Source organism: Penicillium concentricum (genome assembly GCF_028827145.1).
Source record: "Penicillium concentricum strain IBT 3081 chromosome Unknown utg000004l_segment0_segment0, whole genome shotgun sequence".
Lineage (NCBI taxonomy): Eukaryota > Fungi > Ascomycota > Eurotiomycetes > Eurotiales > Aspergillaceae > Penicillium > Penicillium concentricum.
In genome coordinates this window covers 1,121,878-1,137,176 of record NW_026622757.1, presented here as the reverse complement: position 1 = coordinate 1,137,176, position 15,299 = coordinate 1,121,878, and the positions used below count along the sequence as shown (strand labels likewise).

The following is a 15,299-nucleotide window of genomic DNA, read 5'->3' as shown; positions in this document are numbered from 1 at the left end:
GTTGACTATCAATGCCCTTTATAAAGGTTGTAGCATTATCGGGTTATTTTTCAAGTCGTTGGCTAATGGAGAGATCATAAAAACCACTTCAACCGGGGTGAGAGATCACATATTGCAGATCACCGCTTATCGATCGATCACCAAGCATGATCTATTCAGCTCTGCGATTTGGCGATCTGCAAGAAGGTCACCTAGGTACAACGCATGTCTCACATCAGCTTAACGTAATGCCCCCGATGATAAACAATTACAGGGTATGTACTCCGTACGGAGTATAGTAGCCCTGGAGGTAGCCATACTAGCTCAGCTGAGAATTAGGTATTAGTACACGATTGGATACGGCGTGACATTTTGAGTTCGATTGCCATGCGAGGTGATTCTTTGGAGTTCCAGTGTAACCGCGGGGTTTCGCTCACAGTTGAATCATGGAATTATTTAAATTGCCTCTCCTAATCTGTTGCACTTGTCTTCACATCCACCAAAAGGTTATACAGAACGCATCACTGCTATGGCGAGCTTTGATTATGAAAACCTTGTCCAATTGTCTAAACCAGAGACAGCGGTTCCAGTCTTCGCTGTAGCCGCCGATATTGGCGTTACCGAGACGATCCTAATAAATTCTTTGGGGGACTTTACAAGCCACTTGGGGGTATTCGACGCCACGCAGACCTTGCACGTCGCTATCCAGAGCTTTTTTGACAACGGCGGTACATTCTGCTACCTCATTCCCACGACTCAATGGCTCACGGAGGTCCCGAAGCTCGTTTTCTAGTGCTGCAGTCTACTATCCTTGGCTTTCGGCAGACTGGGCAGAAACTTCCATCCCGCCCAGCGCTGCAATGGCAGGTCTGTACTGCAAGTTGGATCACGAGCGCGGTGTCTGGGCAGCACCCGCCAATAAGCCACTTCAAGGAGGTGTGCATCCCATCTATTCGATTACGGACAGTCAACAAGCGAAACATGCGTCCATCAATATGATCCGTGAATTCCCAAGAGTAGGCTCACTGCCATGGGGGGCAAGGACGTTGGATCCAAACTCAGATATGTTCCGTTATATCTCTGTCCGCCGGTTATTTGATGCTGTCGCACGATACATTAGGTCAACTCTTCAGACCGTGTTGTCCGCACCCAATGAACCACCTACCTGGGAGTATGTCCGTACAGCGATCGACACGTATCTCTCTGAGATCTGGCAGAAAGGCGGTCTGCAGGGTGCCTCGGCCCAGGATGGCTATTTCGTTCAAATTGGGAGCGGTATTACCATGTCATCCGAAGACGTCAGTCGGGGCTTGATAAGAGTCAAAGTCGGACTGGCAGCTATTCGGCCAGCAGAATTCATTATCCTAGTGGCCAGCCAGTTGCAAGAATAGAGCCATCTTGCGAGCTGAGGAAACTTGATGTTAAGGCACTGTTAGGCTGAGAGTGATCAACTCGGATATATATTATTCCGGTCCGCCACAATTGTATATACTCCGCAGTGAAGCTCTACATACATACCTGAAGTACAAACGGGATGAGAGATACCTCGTCTACTAGATCCTCCTTGCATCAGCTGATATTATCAAAAGGTTTCCGTCTAGCAGCACGTAGGGCACAATCCTCACCAGGGTGATCTCTCTGTCAACATTGAAGTCACTCTCGCGCCTCATCGCAAAGCATATTCACCTGATTCCGACAACCATTTTTCGGCTATCCGCATCGGTCATTAATGCTAGAAAAAAGACACAGCGCTTTTATCTCCAAAGCGCCGCTTGTGATTCGGACCCAGACATCCAAAGAAGTAATGTCTCACATGAATATTGGATAGAAGGCCCGTCGAAGGCTTTCAATCTTCTTGAGGGAGAAGTGTGGGAGAAGGGAAAGGAAGGCACATCTGGCACATTTGACGAAGACGAGGAGCAGGTTATCTTTGCCAACACATTTTCGAAGTTGACCCTGGATGGCCAAACAGAAGACGGGGGCGAGAGGAATGGGGATGCTGAATATGATGACGAAGAGGACCACGGTATCCCTGAAGCTGCCATTCACCAAACAGCTAGGGACTCGAAACAAAAGCTCAACAAGAAAGGGGGAAAAATAAACGAGGACGAAAGCCAAAGAGGAAAGGGAAGAAAATGAAAAGCACCTCTAGCTCAGATACGCAGGAAATTCTCCTAGAGAGCTATCGCATCACCGAAGACACAACTGGCATGATCACCGATTATTTGATGGCTGTGTATCCAATCACCGAGCAGTTGCCACGGCTCCGTCATGAATTGCAGGGAGCCTGGTATAGCATGGCCTACAAAGGCATGAATACTACCATTACTCCAAGTCTGTGCAAGGTTACCATCGAGATGGTCAAGAATGCTCAGTTGCAGATCTTCGTTGAGTTCCCTGGGCATGACTCTTTAGATACTATCATACAGACCAGGATACGCGGATGCTGACAATGCCAAAAGTATGTTCAGTCTGTCGGTCAATCGATTGAAACCAGATAGAACTCTTCCTCAAACCCCTCTGCCATCCGAAATTGATGTGAGAGAAAGGTTTTTGATGTACACCTATCAGGATCTCTTCGATTTCATCACCGACTATCAAACGACGCGCAGCGGTAAGCCTACCAAGACCATGCTCAATAGTATCCAAGATTGGGACCCTTATCTAAACATCTCACGAGCGAGCAAAGCACAACGCTTGAAATGGCGCCGAGCCTTTACCATTAATTGGCTCTACGACATTGTTAATGTTTTTTCATCCGTTGTGGTTCAACGCCGAACGATGAGGGGACAAAGGATTAATCTTGAGGCGGTTGACTGGTCCAGAACCGGCCCCTGGAATGAACATTGACGGTTGTTTGGCATCAATGAATTCGCTGGCGACATCACTCACCTCGCGGTACAAAAGCCTGGGACCGACATTAAGTCAAAGATCTTTCCTCGTCATGTTTTTGAACTGCAGTTCATCGTGGAATCTCTCACAGTCTCTCGTGGCTGGCCGATCGGGGCTTTAACCGGCTATGTGCTGGAGCCAGCTGCCGAGGACTTTCGGCCGCGAAGAGATGTAGATCTTTTCATGGATCGCGACAACGAAAGCATCGGGAAGGGATTTTGCAGCTCGGTGGAAATTTCTTCAATTGCTCGACGTTGATGCTATGCTTCATGGAGACCCTCCTCGGAACAAATTGCTTAAAGAATTCATGATTGAATTTCAAATGGACTTGATCAACTGGTTTGGGGAGAGCAAGTACATCCACATAGTCGGTGGGGAGTGAAACCGTCTACCCAATCCACCACGAGAGACCTAGATGGCTACCCAACCCGTATATCCAGCTCTCTACCTCGTTCTCTTAGGCAAATTGACGAATGTAGGTGATACACCATAGGGGGTTTCGCTCATGGAATGGGAGCAACTTCAAGCATGACAGGCAGGCAAGGACGGCTCCTGGCACCCATACTCAGGGTAGGGAGTGCAGGATTGATTGCACAACACCTCGACTCCCTACGTCAGGTCAGTATTGTTAAGAGAGAAATTTTTCAAGAAGCCACAGGTCTAAAGGCTAAAGGGTATTGGGTATTGAGTATTGAATGACTAGATAGATGCTTGGGGGGGATACCATTGACTGAGTGGGGGCTCTCTCCATAGCTCCATGGGGACAAACGGAGGTCTGATACTGCATGCAAATAGTGCCTTGGTGGATGATGTATGAGTTCAATTCCTTTATGTCCAATGAGCAATAAATGATAGAAATTCCGAATCAAAGCACACCTCCATGTTATCTCATATTGCAGTAATTTGACCTCGGGACAATGGGACTTGAGAGAAGATATATATCAAGTGGCACAGTCAAGACCGGACAGCTTTGATATCAGGTTGCAGGAGATCAGCAAACAGGTGGAGAATTGGCTGTCTCATATTCTCCCGAAGTAATCAATTTCAATATTTTGCTAAGAAAGTTCTCGCTCGTCTTTGACTTTAACTTGAACATCTTTGGTGTTGGAGGGTCTTTTGTTATCGCTGCATTCGCAATGGAGCAGCCCAGGAAGTATGCATTCATGCTGAGATGCTTAAATCTAATAATACTACGGAGTATATAGCCGGGCACTCTAGTCAGAGGTGCATATGTTTTTATCGTGAATAACTTTCCACAGAAGATCTTGCCGATGAGCTCGGCAATTGAGTTCCCACTTGGTTACTTATACTGTGTTTCGTGGCTTATGGGTGGCTTTTTCTTTATGGATATTTTCTATCAGTATCCATATTAACTTAAAATGAAAAGAGACATGAAGTTGTGTTTGGTGTATACTAAACTTGGAAGCGATCGAGATTTAGCCGGGAGACCGGCACATCGACAATAGAGCCGGAAATTGTTATTCTCAATGCAAAGAAAAAATGGATTCTACCATAACGTAAATAAACGAACTTTTCAATTAGGTTTTAACCAGAGTTCTTAGAGTTTATGTGTTATGTTCATGGAGATAGGGCTGGAATGCCTATAGAGAGGATCTTTTGACGATCCACATGGATCGCCCACAGTTCCCGTCTACGGAACATGATTAATATACTATAACCTAGTTATGGAGGAACGAACCCCTTGGACTGGATTTGTACCTGCATATGCAATTGACTTTGTTATTATTTTGTCTCGGTTACAGAGTAATCGCGGCGTTGGTGGCGGCTTATGGAAGATATGAAATGCGCACTTCCAAGGTTTTGGCTAGTGCGTCAATAATAATAACAATAATAAAGAGCAGTTAGGCAGGATGAGTGGCGTCATTGTCGCCTAAAAGCTCCCTCAGAATGGGAATATCTCCGAACCATATACGGATTATATCTTGCATAAACCGGGAAATAAAAGAAAAAAAAAAGAAAATGCAACGTGGGAGGTTTTGGGGGCCATTGGCTAGAACATATACAGAGTTACATGGAGTTAGGGCAAAAATGGACTAAATACCCAAATACGAGCTAAAAGATGAAGAGGCAAGTGAGACACCAATCTTAATTGTAAGCGAATAACAGGTGATCCGGCCATCTCCGGATCGACACCTGTGATTGGTGTACCTGGGAGATTTTAACCCCACAATATGGCCCCCGGGGGCTTAGCGTAGGCTTATTAAGTTTTAGCTCCGTTATCTCCTTTCGATTCTTCCAAACCACCTCAGACCATCTGTTTACTTTACTGAGTACGGATTCCTCTAGTAATTGATTTTTAATCTAGTCAAATATTTCTTGCTCTTACCTTCCTGCATCTAGGTGTCCAACTCTCGGATTTAGTTTTTATATACACATACAACGGCCGGTGGACCCCGAGGACGTCCGTGCTCTAGTGCCTAAACCACGAGTTGTGATTGGATTTTGTATATCGAGCTAATTGCCTCTGCTCCAGTCATGACCCTGATACCAATTCGGCTAGGCTCCGTTAGGGTCTTCTAGTCTCTTTCATGCGGCTCTTGCAATTTTACTGCGCCGAGATAGGCCGAAATAGGCACGGGGGCCAGCACATACCCCTCCCCAAAGAAGGTCTGGATGGCTTATGGCTGACCCATTTCCTTCTCGGATGTGACTCTTCCACGCCACTGGCTGTTTGGTCGTATATTACAAGCCATGCGTTTGGTCTGTGACCAGTCTACAGTGCAAAGGTCAGTCCATGTCGCTTGCATGGGTTCCTATGAGGTTAGTCCCATAGCCGTTGTGAATAGATCATGTTTTGACCTCCGGGTCTAGTGTTCACACTATCAAGCTTCGAATCCACTTTGGGACTCTGCGTTAGGTGGCCCTGCACCGGTGGAGTGAATTCGGGGTGGCACTGACCTGTGAATCGTCGAATCATCCGGATATCACTCACCTCATTTCCACGCTTTGATAGCTCCATTCTGCTTTTTGATTAGTGTGCTCTATGTCGGAGGTCGGCATCTTCCCCAGGGGTCGGAGATGAACTGGTGCTCGATGTATTTCAGTCTCTTTTCCCCCCGGGAATTGCATTTTCCTTTGACCATCAACACTCTCATTTTGAGCACTTTGGGAAACTTCCCAAGCAGATATTTGTCTGCGTCCTCTCGTTGTTCGCGAGCTAACCTGTCATTCTTTTTATCGGGTTAATAAGCGATTTCTATTGCATCTAATTATTGCATCTAATTACTACATTCATTTTAGCCATGATGTTCAAGTCTCTTGCCGCCTTGTCGGCTCTCTCACTCTTTGCATCATCTGCTGCTGCTGTTGATCCTAGCCTGAAGAATAATGTTGCTATCTACTACGGACAAGGTTATGACCAACCCCGTCTCAAGCATTTCTGTGAACAGACCACGTCGGACATCATCAACATTGGGTTTATCGATCAGTTCCCCAAAAAGGTGGGCGATTACCCTGGTTCCAACTTTGCCAATCAGTGTGATGGTGTAGTTTTCCCCGGTACAGGACTGCTTAGTGGCTGCCACCAGATCTGGGAGGATATCCCTAGCTGCAAGGCTGCTGGCAAGACAGTCCTGCTGTCCATCGGTGGTGGTGCTGCCACAGCCCAGTCTCTCCCAGACGTGGCTACCGCAGAATGGTTTGCGGATTTCCTGTGGTACTCCTTTGGTCCTTACAATCCATCGGTTTCTTCATTGGCTTGGACCGCGACGATGAAGAACAAGCAATACCCTCGCCCATTCCTCACCGCCGCAGTTGATGGATTCGATTTTGATATCGAGTACAACGGCGATGTTGGTATGTTTCCATAATGCTCTACCTTCCTGACTATACCCTCTCTGACACCCCCACCTAGGATACGCTGCCATGATCAATCGTCTGCGCCAGCATTTCACCACCAACACCAATCAGAAATACTACATCTCTGGTGCTCCCCAGTGCCCCATTCCCGACAAACAGCTTGGTGACGCTATTTCTAAGTCGTGGTTTGATTTCATTTGGGTTCAGTGGTACAACACCCAGTCTTGCTCTGCTGCCGCCGCGGTCGACGGGACTGGCAAGTTCAACTTCAATGAATGGGTCACGGTCATCGAGAAGAGCGCCAACCCTAATGCTAAGCTCTTCATCGGTCTTCCCGCATCGGCAACTGCCGCTAACCCTGGCTTCTACCTGACTCCCGCCGAGGTGAAGCCCCTTATTCAGACCTATGTGGAGAACAAGCACTTCGGAGGTGTTATGCTCTGGGAGGCCACCGCCGGTGACGCAAAACTCAACGACGGATTAACATACACTGAGCACATTAAGGAGATCCTGTACGATTGCGCTCCTCCCAAGCCGACCACCACCACCACTTCCTCAACCACAACCACAACCACAACCACTGTCAAGCCGACCACTACTACCACTTCCTCAACCACAACCACAACCACTGTCAAGCCGACCACTACTACCACTTCCTCAACCACAACCACAACCACTGTCAAGCCGACCACCACTTCCAGCTCGACCACCACTTCCAGCTCGACCACCACTTCCAGCTCGACCACCACTTCCAGCTCGACCACCACTTCCACCCCGGTCAGCTCGACCACCACTTCCAGCTCGACTACCTCGTCCACCCCGGTCAGCTCGACCACCACTTCCAGCTCGACCACTTCGTCCAGCTCGTCGGCCTCTAGCGGTTCTGTGACCCCCTCATCCGGACATCCCATTCCCCACCCCACCCCCAGCCACAGCTCGCACGGTGGCCATGGCCATGGACACCACACCCACACCCACCACCACTCCCACAGTGTCTCACGCTCCACTCCCCTGGTCTCGGGCTCTTCCAGCACCCCCGTCCCTTCTGCCACCGAGTCTGGCACCTCGTCCACTAACGAAGGTGCCATCCCGACCGGTGTCCCAGGCGACAATACAACTACTGGAGGTTCCAAGCCTACTGGCGGCGAGACCACTACCGGAGGCGCTAAGCCCACTGGCGATGAGACTACTGGAGGTTCCAAGCCTACTGGCGGCGAGACCACTACCGGAGGCGCTAAGCCCACTGGTGATGAGACTACTGGAGGTTCCAAGCCTACTGGCGGCGAGACCACTACCGGAGGCGCTAAGCCCACTGGCGATGAGACTACTGGAGGTTCCAAGCCTACTGGCACTGACTCCACCAGCGCCCCCGCTGGTATCACTGCCACTCCATCCGTGCCTGCCTCGCCTTCCTCTTTGGCTCCGGGTACCACCACAACTATCATTGTGACCTCCTACATTGATATTTGCCCCACCGGTTTCACCACTATCACCACCACTATCACCAAGACCTACTGCCCTGGTGACGCCACTGCTACTGCTATCCCCACTGGAACCGCCGATATCACCGGCACCGCTGAGATAACCGCCCCAACTTCCGGCCCTGTTACTTCCACTGCCTCCATTCCCGAGGGCTGGACTACTACTGTGACTGTCTGCACCGTGTGCGCCGCTACCCCGACTACCGTGACCCTCACTAAGCCCGCTCCCACTACCACCGAGGTTGTGTCGCAGCCCACCGCCCCTTCGGTGCCTGAGGGCTTCACCACCACTGTGACTTACTGCAAGCACTGTGGTCCTACCGGTAGCAGCATCACACTCGTTATCCCAGTTCCCTCTGCTACTGCCATTGTCCCTGCTGCCAGCTCCGCTGTGCCTTCCTCTTCCTTCAAGGCCATCCCTAGCGGAGGATTCCACGCCGGTAGACCCTCGTCAAGCCTAGTCTTCCACCCTGTGCCCACCGCCGCCACCACCGCTGCGGACACACCCGCAGCGCCCACTGGCAACCCAGAAGGCGTGTCTCCGGTTTACACCGGTGCCGCCTCGCGGGCCAACCTGGCTGGCCTCGGTGGCGTCCTCGCCGTCGCTCTTTCCATGTTCATGATGCTGTAAAGCTGCCTACTTGCCTGGACAGCATGATCTCATCATCTACGCGATATGGTTGATCTCACGATGCTGTTCTCAAGAAGAACTGGTAAATACTAGCGACTGGTTGCTTTTTTCTCTTTACGATATTGTCTTTATTATATTCATTTTTATCCGATCTCCAGTCTCTGGAGTGATTCAATACCTCCTGGCCTCTTTTTGTGATTTACTCTGGCCAGTAGTGGTGAGACCCTCGCGTCTTCGAATTGAAGTCTTGCGAGCGGTCGAGTCCGTTTGTTCTCAATCTCCTAATGATATCCATTTCAAGGTGTCGCCGTCGAGTCTGACTTCTTTTTCCTTTTGCTGTTCACAATAGACAGAGATGCTCTATGTATAAAAATACCAATTATCTTATACTTGTCTATAATCCCACTTGGGCATAATGCCATTTCCATTTCGACCAACGCACCTTCCCTACTATTAAAGGGGTTCCTAATTGCCTTCCTAAAAGTATTTCAGCTTGCAACCTTCAACCTATTCTTCCCCTTTAATTTCTATCATCCCCCCCTCGGCCGTCTGGTGTGACGTATCGACTCCGCCAAAATGGCTGCACAACCATCGCCAGTATGATAGCATTCATGGTGTTACATGGGCACCGCCAGACTACGGCCTCTCCCCGCAGCCAAGTGGTCGAATAACCCTTCAGCAAGGCAATCGGTCTTGTCGTCGAAGGCTCCGAATCCCCTTTATAAAACTACAGGACCCCCATTAATCAGAACCCAGCATCCTTTCCGCTATCCGGGTCTCAGCCACCATGCCCCTGCGTAGGCTTGGGGTAGGCTAGGAGTTTTACAAATCAATGTGCCACAACTCAATTTGCAAAATTAGCATATGACCAAGGGCTCAGTGTCTATAAATATTGATGATTTCCATTGCGATCTTGGAATTTCGCGCTCGAAGTCGAATATCACACCTTGCTATTTTTCTTTTTGAGATAACCAACCAGCAACCCAAACTTGAACATGCCCGTTCTTCCTTCTCTTGAAGGCTCAACCTTCGATGCCGACATTCGAGATCGCCACCTGATCTACGACTACGCAGCACAGGACGCCCAGGGTAACCCTGAAAAATGGCGGTACGAGATGTGGTTCTACAATGAAGACCGCATTGTCTATGCTATCCATGGAGGTCCAATGGCGGGCCGAAAGAATTTCCAGTCGGCTACATACCAATGCATTCGTCCCGGAGAGTTATGGCAATGTAACTGGCTCGAGGAGACTGGGACGATCTGTTCGCTCGTTTACGATATCCCCAGCAAACGGCTCACAACTTTACTCGGGTTCTCCAAAGGCCATTGGACCAAGAATGAAGAAGCTCACGGAGACAAGCGTAACCCACAGGATCTTGCCCGGTGGAGGGAACTGGCGAAGGTGGGCGCGAGTCAGGCCGATCGGGTACTTTTGAGCGAGCAGGCAGATATATTGGAGGATTTTAGGGGACCTGGTGATTTGGAACCAATTAAGATGGAGTGGCCGACTATGTGAGATTTGCTCAGTTCGTTTCTCAAGGCTACAGGTGAAGAGTTTTTCATGTCTTTTATTCTCTAATTCACTCCCACCCACACTATCTTGGCTGTTCCCTTTGTATCTGGTGGCTACGGGGTAACAAAACATTTGTTGCATAGTAGAAAGATATGTTCGCATCAGCTCTCTTGTTCTATTCCAGAAGCTGGCCACAATGATTGAACATATGCAGTAGTCATTCACCTTGAAATATTTCACCAGAACTAGACTAGTATAACTGCCCTAGTCCTATCTACTAGTAACCTTTAGAAAGTATATCCTACTAGTACAGACATGTATATCTACGGCTAATAGTCGGAGGGTAACTTTTATTAGGTTTTCGAGATATCGTCGGTGAGGATATTCTTAGTATATTTCGATTATTTTGTAGGTTAAAATATCAGCTTTGCAAGAAATGACAAGGTCAGAATGCTCAAACCCCGAAATAGTCCTATATGCTTGGTGTCCATATTTGTTCTAGCGCGGCAAAATTTCCCCGCATGCTGATATCCACGGACCTCGGCTGCGGAGAAACCTTGGACCTACAACACCATGTACTAAATGGCCTCCGAGTGTCACTTTTGAACCTCAACTGTCTTTCAATATCAGGAAAACATCCAAAATGTCACCATTGAAAGGAATCAAGGTCATTGAGCTAGCAGGCCTAGCTCCAGGTACGCAACGAATCTACGAAACATCATCACAACTAACAGCCACCCCAGGCCCATTCGCAGGGCTTCTCCTAGCCGACTACGGCGCCTCAGTCCTCCGCATAGACCGACCCAACTCTATAAGCGGCGATCAACTAACCCGCAACAAGACCTCTATAACCCTTGACCTCCGCGACAAAGCCTCTATAAACATCCTCCTCCGCCTCCTCATAACCGCCGACGTCCTAATCGACCCGTTCCGCCCAGGCGTTCTCGAACGCCTCGGCCTCTCTCCAACAGAAATCCTCCAAAAACACAACCCCCGCCTGATTGTCGCCCGCATGACCGGCTTCCGCCGCGACGGAAAATACAAAGACATGGCCGGCCACGACATAAACTACATCGCCGTCTCAGGCGTGCTTTCCATGCTCGGCCGCGCAAATGAAAAGCCGTATGCCCCAGCCAACATCCTCGGCGATTTTGCCGGTGGTGGCGCAGTCTGTTTCCAGGGAATCCTGCTCGCCTTGATCTCGCGCTCCCATACAGGCCGTGGCCAAGTCGTCGAAGCAAATATGGTCGATGGCTCCGCATATCTTGCTACGTTCCCGCGGTTGGGGAGAAATACACCCGCATGGGCGGAGCCGCGTGGTGAGAATCTGCTTGATAGTGGATGTCCGTATTATGATACGTACGAGACTAAGGATTCCGGGCGATATTTTGCTGTCGGGGCTTTAGAGCCGCAGTTTTATGCGGCATTCGTGCGGGGATTAGGATTTGAGATTGGGAATCTTCCGAAGAGAGAGGATCGGGAGCAGTGGCCGAAGTTGAAAGAGATCTTTACGAGGAGGTTTAAGGAGAAGACGCGAGTGGAGTGGGAGGCTGTTTTCGATGGCACGGATGCTTGTGCTACGCCTGTTTTGGAGCAGGCAGAGCTTGAGGAGGATGGGTATGAACAGCGACCTATGGTACATCTTGCTAGCACGCCCGCAGCGCCGATTCTGGCGGATCAGGGTGGGTGGTCGGGTGGTGGGCTTTTGCCCGGGGATGGGGGTGTTGATACACTTAGGGAGTGGGTGGGGTGGGAGTTGGGTAAGGATTTTGAGGCTAGGAAGGATGGGGCTTTAGTGGCGGTGAATGGGAAGTCAAAGATCTGAGGCAGATTTGACATCGCGATATGTGAAATACTTTATATTATGCCTATACTAATCAGATGTCTATGTTTGAGATAATGTCGACTATATCAACTATAACGGGCTCTAGCGAGGCAAATATCTATCATTACAATAAAACTCTTTCAGTTCGCCTTCCTCGAGATTCCAAACATATCGCAGACATTGAACTTCATAGATGCTAAGGCCAGATCCAGCCAGCATCGATTATCATTACCATTACCACCGAACGCAGACACCAGCCTATACAAACACACCGTAACCAACAATAGCATGTACAGAAACAAGAACAAGAGAAGTCCACACGAGCGACAAAGCAGCACCGCCATTGCCAGCGGCACTACCATTGCTCTTCGGACTACCACTCTTCTTCACGGCAACTGCGCTGCTGGCAGGTGTGGAACTGGACGAACTGGTCGAACCGGTCGAACCAGACGAACTGAAAGCCGGCTCGGGCTCCGATACCGCGTTGTGGTATTCGCGAATGATATCGCTCGCTTGCTCCGCCACGCCGTATGTCGAGGACATCAAGTGCGTGGACAAGGATATGGGGATGATGCTGGCATCTGCAACGCGCACATTGGCAAGTCCGTATACGCGCAGTTTGGCGTCTACCACGCCGCCCTGCTTCTCAGGCAGCATTGCGCACGATGAGGACGGGTGGAACTCTGTGCCAGCTTCCTTGCGTAGCCATTCTACCCAGTCTTCATCGCTCTGGACAGTTGAGCCCGGGGTGGTTTCCTTTGTCAAGCTTTTGCTCATTGGGCTGGTTTCGCCTAGTTTGCGGGCGAGTTTGATACCTTCGAGGAGAATCTCATAATCTGAGTTGTTGTAAGTATTGAAAAATTTTGGTTTAGTTCGTGGTTGGAGGGGTACATACCGGCTGGGTTGTTCAGGTAGTTCGGGTCGATGACAGGGTAGTCCATTGGGTCCGAGGAATTGATGTAAATACGGCCGTGGCTGAATGGATGTTGGAGGGCCGCCGTTATGCCGATGTCGCCATTTCCATCGCTGTTCATGAATAAGAGCTCGATTTGACCTGTCGGGCTGTTAAAGATCTTCGATGCTGTCGTGTTGCAGATTGCTTTGTAGCCGGCGACCACGCCATCGTCGTACGTCGTGTTCGGTACATACTGGTCGATTGAGGCGAGGAATTTCGACTCGTACTCATCGACTTTACTGCCGTAGATGGCGGTGGAATTCACGTAGGCAACAGCGGAATCGATGTATGTGAGAAATTTGGGATTATTCTGTGGGGATTAGCATACGGCTTTGTTTGATCGAGGATACACGGGGCGCACCTTGTCCTTGCCGCCATCGTAAAAGATGGAACCTGCTGTGTCCACATTTGTGCTCCATTTCACAGTGGCACTCTGTGCAACCAGATCAGTTACATACTCATTTTATTTATAGCAAGGGCACTCACAAAATGGTCTTGAAGGTGTTGGCCGACACCAGGAAGTTCAGATACAAGGTCAATACCAGCTTCAGAGAGGACATCCTTAGGGCCGACACCGCTGTAGAGCAATACAGCCGGGCTACCAATAGTGCCACCCGCTAAGATAACTTCCTTGTTAACCTTAACCTTCAGTTTCGTTGATCCCTTATCAGTTGTGTATTCAACAGCACTCGCTGTCTTATCCGAAGATGTAGAATCTTCGAAAATAAGCCGAGTCACATGCGCATTCGCCAACACATCGTAGTTGTCGCGCTCTGGAAGAGGATCGAGATAACCGGAACGACTGTAGGACCGCGTCCAATTTGCAGGGTTGATGCAGGAGGTCGCGAGATCAGCGCCCCAGGCTTCACCTCCGTACATATTATCAGAAATGTCAATTCCAATGCTTTCTAGTGACGTTAACCAGTCACCAACTTCGGGGAATGTGCTAGGAATGTGTTAGCCCTATCGGTGAATTTTAGGAAACAAGATTCCGCATACTAGTCCGGGTATGTTGCATGGATTGGCCCGTCAGTGCCATGATGTGTCGCATTCCAAGTGATCCTAGCCTCGTCAACCACATCATCAGTTGGAGGTGTGAACGTCTCGCTTTTCTTCATAGCAGCGTAGAATGAGGCCCACGACCATTTATCGGCACCGTCCATCTCATCGAGCATGTCTTTCCAGGCGTTGATTTCATCTTCACCGGGACGGGTCATGTACAATCCATTGATGGCGGAACTGCCTATATCTCCGAGTTAATGTTCTGTGTCTTTTTTCTTTAGAATATGAAGCTCAAACCTCCAAGGACCTTGCCACGAGGCCAATTAATCTCGCGGTCATCTGCATTGGGCTGCGCAACAGTGTAAAAATCCCAATTCAACGGCGTTGTCCATAAAGAATCGAAATAAGAATATGCCGGTGTATCTGTATTGGCATTAGGAATGTCTCAGACCCCACGGTACCGAATAATGGAACGCACCTATGCGCTTGCGAAATTCATCTCCATCTCCGCCCGACTCAAGAACGAGTACGGTATGATTTTTATCCTCCGAAAGACGAGCCCCCAACACGAGTCCAGCTTGACCTCCTCCCACAATCACAAAGTCATAAGAATCATCGACTTCTGTGCGCGGTGATAATGCGCTCGCGAATTGGTTTGCGATTAGACTTGCGCCTACGATGGTAGCTGATAGACTAGGGCGCATTGTCAGAGAGCGCGACACAGATTGTCGAGAGAGTGGAAGGGTGGATCTCATATATACAAAATCCCATCGGAGTAAACAGGCTTAAGGCTGTGGAGCAAAATCTTTGCAAACCTTGTCATTGCTTTGAGGATTCTCAATTCTACGCACCTCTACCGATGATCCCCGATAAGCACATTCTCAAAACCTCAATCGCGTTAGACAAGTGGGTCAAGATTGGGCTTCTGCAAATGAGATCTTGGTTCCTGTTGCTCCACATGGCCATTTCCAATAAATCATCTTTGTTTTCTTGGAACTGCTTCTTCTACCCGTCTTGGTTCCATGTTTCTTTTCGCTTGGTCCCGAGTTATTTACAAGCAGATTTTTCTTGAGTCTACAAAAGTATATGGAATAGTGTCGAGTCCATGTTCTTTATTGTCGGCCCAACATTCAGACCTATTGCGTTACCACTGACAACTCATCAATTCTGTGATATGCCTTCTAGTGACCGCATGGTTGCT

General features: G+C 49.2%; 6 protein-coding genes across 6 annotated transcripts; 4 read left to right on the top strand and 2 right to left on the bottom strand.

Annotated features, from left to right (window-relative positions):
- Positions 1–839: 839 nt before the first annotated feature.
- Positions 840–1,370, top strand: N7517_009373 (uncharacterized protein; the record flags this gene model as incomplete). Its single annotated transcript, XM_056727096.1, has 1 exon — positions 840–1,370. One exon carries the CDS (start codon positions 840–842, stop codon positions 1,368–1,370), a length of 531 nt encoding a protein of 176 aa, XP_056575668.1.
- Positions 1,371–5,653: 4,283 nt separating this feature from the next.
- Positions 5,654–5,851, bottom strand: N7517_009372 (uncharacterized protein; the record flags this gene model as incomplete). Its single annotated transcript, XM_056727095.1, has 1 exon — positions 5,654–5,851. One exon carries the CDS (start codon positions 5,849–5,851, stop codon positions 5,654–5,656), a length of 198 nt encoding a protein of 65 aa, XP_056575667.1.
- Positions 5,852–6,134: 283 nt separating this feature from the next.
- chiA1 (class III chitinase ChiA1) lies at positions 6,135–8,802 on the top strand (the record flags this gene model as incomplete). The annotated part of the gene is made up of 2 exons (XM_056727094.1): positions 6,135–6,687; positions 6,746–8,802. The coding sequence occupies 2 exons, from the start codon at positions 6,135–6,137 to the stop codon at positions 8,800–8,802; spliced, it is 2,610 nt and encodes an 869-aa protein (XP_056575666.1).
- Positions 8,803–9,797: 995 nt separating this feature from the next.
- On the top strand, positions 9,798–10,319 carry N7517_009370 (uncharacterized protein; the record flags this gene model as incomplete). The annotated part of the gene is made up of 1 exon (XM_056727093.1): positions 9,798–10,319. The coding sequence occupies one exon, from the start codon at positions 9,798–9,800 to the stop codon at positions 10,317–10,319; it is 522 nt and encodes a 173-aa protein (XP_056575665.1).
- Positions 10,320–10,959: 640 nt separating this feature from the next.
- Positions 10,960–12,141, top strand: N7517_009369 (CaiB/BaiF CoA transferase family protein; the record flags this gene model as incomplete). The annotated part of the gene is made up of 2 exons (XM_056727092.1): positions 10,960–11,011; positions 11,060–12,141. The coding sequence occupies 2 exons, from the start codon at positions 10,960–10,962 to the stop codon at positions 12,139–12,141; spliced, it is 1,134 nt and encodes a 377-aa protein (XP_056575664.1).
- A 258-nt stretch (positions 12,142–12,399) lies between these two features.
- Positions 12,400–14,802, bottom strand: N7517_009368 (GMC family oxidoreductase; the record flags this gene model as incomplete). Its single annotated transcript, XM_056727091.1, has 7 exons — positions 12,400–12,977; positions 13,037–13,406; positions 13,458–13,529; positions 13,583–14,042; positions 14,096–14,339; positions 14,396–14,521; positions 14,577–14,802. 7 exons carry the CDS (start codon positions 14,800–14,802, stop codon positions 12,400–12,402), a joined length of 2,076 nt encoding a protein of 691 aa, XP_056575663.1.
- Between the last annotated feature and the right edge of the window lie 497 nt (positions 14,803–15,299).